Genomic DNA, 10,297 nt, shown 5'->3' with positions numbered 1-10,297 from the left:
GTTTCACCATGGGCGGATCTATGTGTTAACTTGGGGGCGGTTGTCCACCTTAAAATTGTTTTAGTCTTATTTGTATGTGAAAATCCCGATTGGCAATTGCCCCCTTAAAATCAGTGTTAAGTCCCAATAACGCCTCCATAAAAATAATTCATGAGTCCGTCATGGCGTTTACTATCGTGAGAGAAACCGGGTTTGAAGGTCACTCCATTACACACCCACATTCAGCCCATTGGATTTTGGTCTCATAATTTTCATAATCCTGTTTTCAAATAATGTAAGTTTCCCAATTGCTCGGTTCGGTACCAAAAAGAACTAGGATACATGTACGCTGCAACTTAAATCGTTACCAAATATGATCAAGCGCAACGTTTTGATCAACCCGTTATCCGCCCAGTTGAAAAAAAAATCTTGAATCCGCCACTTATCTTTTATCAAATGTGGCTCTGCATATTGACATTCACAGATATTTGGCAAGTGGGTTTTTATTATTCAAAGCTTGAGCATCCTTTTACATAAGAAGAAAATGGTACATTACATTCATAATCAACATACAAGCATATATAAAACAGGATGGATCTAGAGATCAATTTTGCCAGCCAAGTACCATGAATGCATTGCAAGACTACCAAAAGACATTATGTTTGCAAGAGAAGACAGCCCATGAATCATCCCAAACTTCTTGTTCATTGCAGCTAGCTTCGGGTTCACCTTCGCAACCTCCTGGTTCTTTGTCCACCCGACTTCTTCACCGATGTTTGACTCCCTCTCTACCTTGTGCCTTTGCTTCATCATCTACATCCACAATTTCACCACATAAACCTCAACATTTTCACTCACTTCAAGAAATCACACACCCGAGTCCCTAAAGATCTTATTAACTGAATAGTTTGACACGTCACTGGCATACTCACAAACCACTGACAAGTTATACGGGTCGTATAACATTTTACGTATCATACAAACTGTATAACCCTGTATGGACAGTTTAGTTTGGCGAAAATGCATAGATGGGCAGGCATACGACAACGACATACAATGCACACACAACTGACAGGTTATATGAGCTGTATAACACTTCAGCTATAGCATGCAGGTCGTTAAACTCTATACAGACCGGTTTATTCGTGTATATGGGCAGAGTTAAATACTTAAACACACACCACCGGCATACAATGCACTCACAAATGACAGGTTATACGAGCCGTATAACATTTCTGCCATATCATACGGGCCGTATAAAATTTTTGCCATATCATAGCCGTTAACCATATACAGACCTTTTGGTTCACAAAAATGTATATGCACGCAGAGTTATACAAACACCACTGACATACTGTATTACTATCCATACACAACTAATAGGTTATATGGGCCCCATATAACTTTTTTGCCGTATCAAACATATTTTATAGCCTAATACGGGCCATAACCCTATATATACATTTGGACAAATAATAATGACTCGTATAACTATACTGAAATTGACTGATGTAACAGTAGTGCGTCGCATTGGAAGTCATATGGGCTGTGTGGTGCCAAAATTTGCTTTATACGGTTCGTATGGTGTGAGAGATGTGACGCACCTGCAACTTGTAAAAGCCATATGGCCCGTAAGACCTCATACAGGCAAAAGTTATACAGGTCTTATATGACCTCATGCGGCCCGAATGACGTAACATGCATGCCGGTGTGCAAATTTGGAGGTTATGTATGCATAGGATCATACTTTCAGAATGCGATTGTATAAACATTGGATTAGTTTACCTCAATGGTCATGGGGGTAAAGACAAAAAGATTGGTGAGGTTAAACACGAATGCAGCGACCAAAAACCCTAACTGGTACTTCTCCGCAGTTGATGAAGACTTCCATGGATGCGTATACCCAAAACACCCCACGGCCACCGCACAGCATATTCCTACCATCGTAAAGTATGCTGGAAACATCTTACTTTGCAGATTACCAAACTGATGTCTTGGCAGATTCCTATTAAAATCACCATTCAATTCATCAATTTTCAATTTTCTAGTGCAAACAGTAAAAATTACAAAACACAAGTGAACAATTGCTAGAGTAAGACCATAAAATTACAAAACACAAATGAAGAATTGCAAGGGCAAAACGATAAATTTAAAAAACTATGAAACACAAGTGAAATTTGCTATGGCAAAACAGTAAAATTATAAAACACAAATCGACAATTGCTAGAGCAAAACAATTCAATTTCAAAGTACCATTTATCACTAGATTTACAAACTGTTGAGTTACATATTTGTTAAACTTTTATAAATTCCTACAAAAGTACCATGTAATTTATCAACTTTTAATTTCTAGAGCAAAACAGTTTAATTCAAAACACAAATTAACAATTACTAGGGCAAATCAGTAATATTACAAAACACAAACGAACCATTGACAGAGCAAAACAGTTCAATTAAAAAACGCATATGAACAAGAGCAATGGTAAAACACCAAAATTGAAAACACAAATGAACAATTTCTAGGGCAAATTAGTTCAATTTCAAAACACAAATGAACAATTAATAGGGTAAATTAGTACATCGTTTAGGCCCAAATTCATTGTTTGGGGCCAAATTTATTTTTCGGCCCAAAATTTTCAAGCTCAAATGACAAAAGTCCAAAAAACACAAAACCAAACCAACCTCAAAACAAAACCGAATGGTTTTCAAGATTTCAGAAACCGAAGTTTTCATTATTTGTTCGGTTTTAGCCCAGCCTAACCGTGCACACCCCTAACTTATAATGCCAGCTGTACAATATATCACTAGATTCACAAACTATTAACTTACATATTCATTAAATTGTATAAAATCCTACAAAATCACCATACAATCCATCAACTCTCAATCTCTAGGGCAAAACAGTAAAAGCACAAAACACACAAACAAACAACTACAACAACCAAGTTCAATCCCAGTTGCTAAGGGCAAAACAGTCCAACTCAAAAACCCCAATTAGCGTGAAACAAATCAAATTATGAAGGCGTTACTTGAACATGATGATGCCGCCGATGAACTGGACTCAAACTGAAACTGAACGGTTTTCAAAAATTCAAAAACCGAAGTTTTGGTTTTTAATTTACAGTGCAAAACTGTACCATTCATCACTAGATTCACAAACTATCAAGTTACACATTCATTAAATTCTTATAAAATTTATAGCGCTAACTGTACCATTTGGTTATTAAATATTAACTAATAAAATCATTTAAGCCCAAATCCATCGTTTTTTTGGGCCAAATTCATTACCGGCCCAAAAATTTTCACTCTCAAATGGCAAAATCGAAAAATCCGAAACCAAACAGTTTTCAAACATTCAAATACCCAAGTTTTGTTTTTTGGTTCGGTTTTAACCGAACCTTGCACACCCTAACTATTTATCAATGGATTAAACAAACCTTTGAGTTCAAGCAATCCATCAATTTTCAATTGCTAGGCATTACTTGAACAAATGAATAATTTCTAGACTTTAATTTTTTATTTTTTATTTTAAGTAAATTATAAAACTTTAATAAATATGTAACTCAAATACATAATAACCATTCGGTTATTAACTAGCAAAACCATTTAAACCCAAATTCATCATTTTTGGCCCAAATTTTTCATGCTCAAACGGCAAAATCGAAAAAAACCGAAACCAAACGGTTTTCAAAATTTCAAAAACCAAAGTTTTGGTTTTTGTTTCGGTTTTAGCCCAACCTAATTTAGAGTGTCAGTTGTACCATTTATCACTAAATTTACATACTCATTAAATTCTTATAAAATCCCATAAAATCACCATACACCAACCAAACAGTTAGTCCAATTCAAAACCCCAATTAGTGTTAACACTGAATATGAATCAAATTACAAAGAAGATGAATGTTAATATATTATTACTTGAACATGATGATGCCACCGATGAAGGTGACCCAGAGTGCTGCGCCCCAGGCGGTGGAGAAACATAGGATATGTGCGAGTTTGACGAACGTTGTTGTCTTCGCAGACTTGGATCCGAAGGTTTCCGGTGAGAATATGACTCCGATTGATAAGAAGGCGATGGCGGTGAGAAATCTTGTCATCCAAGCCATCGTTTGTGGTAATTAATTGGATAATTATGAAGAAGTTGTAAGTGAAATGAAGGTTTGAGAATATAATAATGAATGAATGAATTTATTGGGAAGGTTTTACCTAACCCAAAATTGGGGCGGGTGAGAAAAACCTAACCATAACCGAAAATCGAAGATCGAACCGTTAATTAGAAAAAATATCTGGTTAATTAATCAGGTATTTTTTAAAAACTGGAATCGGGTATGAACTAATTTCGGGTGTAATCAACAAAAGTTAAAATCAGGTCCGGTAGGAACCAGTTTCGGGTATAGTCGAGTATTTGACTGGGTTTTGACCGAATTTTCGGGTTTTTTCGGGTTTCTGGTAGGGTCAGGTTGGGTTTTGACTGGGTAAATGAGGAACCCGTTACGGCTGGGTCCGGGTCGGATCGGGTGCAGGTCTAGATAGAAATCCAATACCAGGTCGTACCCGTGGGTTAGGTACGGGTAGGAACTGATTCGGGGTCGGGTCCGATCTGGTCCATAATTAAGTATTTTGTACACCTTTGGTTGATGTGTATTTGTTCGCCGACTTTAAACGAAACCATACAGAAACTTCTATGTTTGTGTTTGCCAAAGTCTAAACCTATATTTCATAGGCATACCAAGATTTAAAGTATGGGGTAGCCGTCTCCTGAGAATTTTTATAGTGTTATTTGTGCTCAAAAATTGCAGTTATTTGTCATAAAATGTTGGTTAATCCTTCAAATTGCCTTTCATAGAAAAAGATTTCAGGCCCGCCACTACTCTCTTTCCATCTTTTGTATATGTCACTTTTATACGGTTTCTTGTTTCTGGTCTTACTACTTTTGTTTTTGATTTATGGTTTTATAATGGGTAAATTACACGGGTAAAATACTTGATCTAGGACATTTGAGATCTAAGTTTGAGAGAATTAACTGTTTGATATATAGGACCATTTTGCAATATATTTAGAGTTTGGTGTTATCTAACATAGTTAACTATTTTTTTAGATAGCAAATATACTTCATTTGTTATAAATTAAAAACCAATACACGTTAGCTTGCTTATACATCAAAAAGGAAACTTGGGACTACTGACTCGTCGTTTGCATACCTAGCTAAGAGACTCAATACTTCGTGATTCTTGATTTGATGAAGAAATCAAATGATGTTATCAAAGGACTAACAAAAATTTGTAAGTGACCGTTCAAACAGGAAATTGATGCTTTAAACAATTCACGTCGTAAAGAAGGCAATATTACATAAACATTCAACCATTTAAATATAACGTAAAATCATATTACCTAAATGTGTAACTATTTAAGTATAACGTGAAATATGTAACTCACTAAATTACATGTACTAGTAGCATAAATAACTTTTAAAAATTTGTTTTATAAATGATAAGAAATTAATAAGTCCAAATTGGAATGCAATAGAGGAATTTCTAGAAGGCATATCCATGTGTATTAATTTCGCTTGTTGACTAATTGACTTCTTGTTATTAAATAAAAAATATATACTTATCGTGACCTATTATTGACTTATTGTTATTAAGCAAATAAAAATATAATTATGTTGTTACCGATTATTGACTAATTGTTGTTAAAAGTTATCTTATTCGATATTTAACAATATAACTCTTTTTTCTTCTTTTTTTATAGAACATTGAGAATGGTACTTTTTTTGTTGTTTCGTGTTTATACTTTTATATATGTGAACATTTTCTCTAAGCAAAAGTTACCAACATGGTACAAGAAATAAGAGATGTAGGTAAACCGTACATCTATCTTTAAAGATATAGAAACTACTTATAGTGAGACCCCCGACTCTAAAACAAACAACATGAAAAATAAAACAAATAAGTATAAAATAGAATATTAGAATAGTGTAGTATTTAGTCCCAACGAAAAAATATAAAGAAGGGTAATAATTAAATAAATAAGCAAATAGTAACATAAATAATAGTAATAATGATAAAAAAAATTATATTAAGTGGGCAAAGCTAAAACCGTAAGACATATTTCTAACAAAAACGATACCCACTCTCTAAAAGCTTTTAACCTCACTGGCTCACTCCTACGTTTTTAAGAAGTCCTATCATCAACCATACTCTCAGAAATATGCGATTATAAAACTATGGTTCAGTAACACCCCGGCTAAAGCGGAAACGCCTGAGTGTGACGTACAGATTGCTCAAACACACGTGACACTATTAGGTGACCATAATAACATTATTTCATTTAAATCTTCATGTAACACAGGTTTATCAAATAATACAAGTTGTAACGAATAAATAAACAAATGATAAGTTATTATTTGAATATCCTATAGGCATGCTATGTGTCTTCTAACTTTCATCCTCGTATCTTTACACCTGTAACATATGTATAAAATAAAGTCAGCTACGAACATAGCTGGTGAGCTTCCACAGTTTAAATACGTACGTAAAAACCATACAACTCATGGACAAGTGATAAACGAGCAAGTAAGTCCTTTCCAATTGGTAACAACCAACGTACTCGGGAAATCGCGCAAGTAAGGTCCTTTCCAGTTGATAGCAATCAACGTACTCGGATAATGAGGCCCTTTTCCACTCGATACAAATGGACCGGAGTGCAAAGGGGGGCGTATGATCATACTTAATGAGGCTTCCCAACCGTGCAAGTAATATTCGTGCAAGTAATACAAGTAACACATAAGTCTATATACGAATTGTAGTTTTGTAATAGAAGTAACAATACTTGAATTTCAATATGGATACATATGCTACCCCAAAACAATAAAAATATTAAAAAGGGGTGGTGAAAAACTCACCTTGAAATTGAAGATAAACGTTGCAATGAAAACCGAAATCATGATAACGAAACCGAAGCGGTCGAACATGCGTTAAAGAAATCCGAAACGATTGAACTTCTCGAACTATAATTAAAACAAAAGCAAAGTCTAACTATCGGGATTGAAAAGGTTAAAATTATTTTGTTAACGAAGTTAAGCATTATTTAATGTAACTTTTATTATTTTATGGCATTTTTATATTTTAATAATATTGTTTAAGCTTTAACGGGTTTTAACGATTTAAATTAATATTTTATTAATAACTTAACGCTAATACGAGAATTATAATATTTGCGAATCACGGATTTTAACTATAGTTTTATCTAAAAAAAATGATTATGTTTACAATTTATCAAAGGTAACGAGCTATAGTCAACGAAACGGAAAAATAAAATAATTTTATCGGGTTTAATGAAGGTGAACGTTAGTTTTTAGATGAAAAATGTTAAACTTAGATTTATACATAATTTATTTATGTTAAGATGATTTTATTTGATTTAAAATAATTTTTAATAATCTATTTGGTTTATTTAATAATAAAGACGACTTAAAAGAATTCGGTTCATTTCCGGTCGGACCCGGACTCAACTTTAGTTGGGTTCGTTTCCGACATGGTAAAAAGTATTATATTTTAGAGAGTGAGATGAAAAGAATTAGTTTTAGATGTTGGATAAATAAAATAACTAAACCGAACCGAATAAATACATAAGCGAGTCAATATCGTTTTTGATGAACTACACTATTGTTAAATAAATAATATAACATTAAGTTTTAAACGACACGAACAAGCAGAAACTAAAAACATACCCGGAACAAGAACTTAGATAATAAAAGAAGAAATCTTGAACCTCACAGGTTGACTTCATAAATCAAAGTAGGTGAAAATCACCAAAATGAGAAAACAACAAGAATCTTTTGTAAATTGAGTTGTGAGGAAATGGGAAGGAATGGAGCTCTATTTATAAGCGAAGTGAGCTAAAGTTGTTTCAATTGTATTAAATTGGTCAAAATACTTAATGGGTCATGAATGCCATTTAAAATTTGTAATTGGTCATAAAAAATAAATTGTAACATACAATTTATATTCTAACACATTCATTATCATCATAAAGAATTTTGACCAAGATTTAAATGTAGTAGGAATGTATTTTTCTTCATCTTTTAAAACCAACTAAGTAAAAAAAATGTGACGTAATTAAATAATAATAAAAAAAAACGTATTTTGGTTATACGTAAGTAATGTTATCTATGGCGACATTTGAATAAAGTATATATATTAGTAATGGTTAATATATTTAAATAACTTTATGAAAAGCTATTACATATGAAATATGTAACATATGATTGTATTTATAACTAAATGGATCACCTCGACTAATAAAATTGATTAGTTTTCAAAATATATTTACTCTTTAGTCATTGAACTTTGAGGTGCAATCTATATGAAAAATAATTTATATAACTTGGATATTTTTATATTTTACCCGCACAGTTTGCAAATTGTTTTATCTTTAAAACATTGACTTTCGTTAATTGCGCAAAATTAATTGAAAGCGACAAATGATAACCGTAAATCCTCGGAATTCAATACGAATAGAAAATGAAGGTATGATAAACGACGAACAAGAGTACATTAAAATGAAAAACCGGGTCGGTTTAACGAACACAATACTAACTCAAAAATGACGAATGTCACTTGAAGTGAAACTTAAGAATCTTTTAATAATATATATATTTATAAATAAAAACCGAAAATTTGAAATGGGTCGGGTTTTCAGATTTGAAAAGTAACGAATGTTACAGTTCATGAATTCTAACCCCACAACCCTCAAGTCCTCAACCATTAACCAAACTCGTCCGCTGACCCATTTGCAAAACAAACTTGTATGCAAATCCGGAACGACACTCTAAAACATCAGTCTAGTACTCTAGTCCCTGAAACATCGAGTTCAACGATAAATAAAAGGTATTTCAAAATATCTATAAGATAAAGAGTGTGATGACGCGAGCCGATAATTGAATTAAGAGATGATAAATGATGATTGAGAATTGAAAAGTAGAGGTGCGAAAAAAAAGGTTCCGGGTCCGGCCCGATAGTTTCTACCCAGAACCAGCCCCCATCCTACCCGACCCACGGGTATGGACAGGGTTTTGGGTTTCTCTCTGAAACCGTACTCGGAACCGGAACCATCCTGGACCCGTCGAAACCGGTTCTGCCAATACCCGACGCGAAACCCAATAAAAACCTGTTCAAATACCCGATCATATCCGAAACCAGTTTCTACCCGACCGGTCAACAACTTTTGTGAACTATACACGGTTTCGGTTCCTGCGAATACCTGGTTTGTGCACATGGAGTGAAAAGTATAATGTTGTGGACCATTAGTCCAAGTCCTACAAATCATTTATTCTATAGCCCAAAACCCCTAGGAAAACCTGCATCGGCCCAAGTTCTACACATCACAAAGCCCTGGTCCAATAAAAAAAACGAAACACGTCATGTAGAACTTCACTCACCACATGTCACAAACATGCATTTTAATGTTTTCATTCCTGGCTCAAACGTTGACCCGGACTTCTTATCGGGTCAAAAGTCAGACTGACCCGAAGAGCGGACCAGTGTTTAACCCGTATGACGTCATAAATAAAAAATTACAAATTTTTATATACAACTTTACAAATTTTTATACACATGTAGTAAATTTATATACCATTTCTGCATAAACTTATCAATTTATGGACCAAATGTAAACTATTGAGGTTTGAGGGGTTAAGGTGTTAAAATGGCCGATTTGGTCCAATTTTGACCCAGCTTTTAACCTAATTTATACCGACCATGCCCCTCGGGTCCAGTTACCCGAGTTTGACTATCTCCGCCTAGGGGCGACTTTTAAAACACTGGTCTAGTGTGTTTTATGGATCTGATTAAAAAAAATTGCCGGTTCAGTCACCGGGTCGGTCCGACCGTCACCCGTAAAACCCGGCTGACCCAATAGAAAACAAGCTATATACCATGATCCGAACCAGTATCAACACTGGGTCCTAGTCAAACAGATCCGTCTGGCCAGGCCAGACCGGGTTTCAAAACACTGGATTTTTAACCAAGCGGCAGATTCTCATTAACACCTTTTATTTTATTTTCTCCCGCGCTTTCAATATGAAAACCAACAAAAAAGTGAAAAACATTAAAAAATAAATAAATAATATAACCGTAAAATTCCCTTTGTACCCCTGGCCATCGTCATCACTCATCATCTCATACTCATTCTTCTCCGAGAAGCTTTACATTTCATACATAAACAAACAAACCTGTGACTCAATGATCTCTAATTACTAATTTCAGTTCAGTTATTATTATTCAACGACGTCGATTAGAGACTTCCGGTGATC

General features: G+C 34.2%; 1 protein-coding gene across 1 annotated transcript; it reads right to left on the bottom strand.

Moving 5' to 3' along the window:
* Positions 1-462: 462 nt before the first annotated feature.
* Positions 463-4,088, bottom strand: LOC143634817 (uncharacterized). The gene is made up of 3 exons (XM_077102801.1): positions 3,898-4,088; positions 1,765-1,984; positions 463-792 (listed from the first exon to the last, which is right to left on the bottom strand). Exons 1-3 carry the CDS (start codon positions 4,086-4,088, stop codon positions 577-579), a joined length of 627 nt encoding a protein of 208 aa, XP_076958916.1. The 3' UTR covers positions 463-576.
* Positions 4,089-10,297: the final 6,209 nt, after the last annotated feature.

Source organism: Bidens hawaiensis, unplaced genomic scaffold, assembly GCF_021521415.1.
Source record: "Bidens hawaiensis isolate Kalapana, Puna unplaced genomic scaffold, B.hawaiensis_p1.1 tig00007248_1, whole genome shotgun sequence".
NCBI classification, from domain to species: Eukaryota; Viridiplantae; Streptophyta; class Magnoliopsida; order Asterales; family Asteraceae; genus Bidens; species Bidens hawaiensis.
This window is presented reverse-complemented; position numbering and strand designations above follow the sequence as displayed.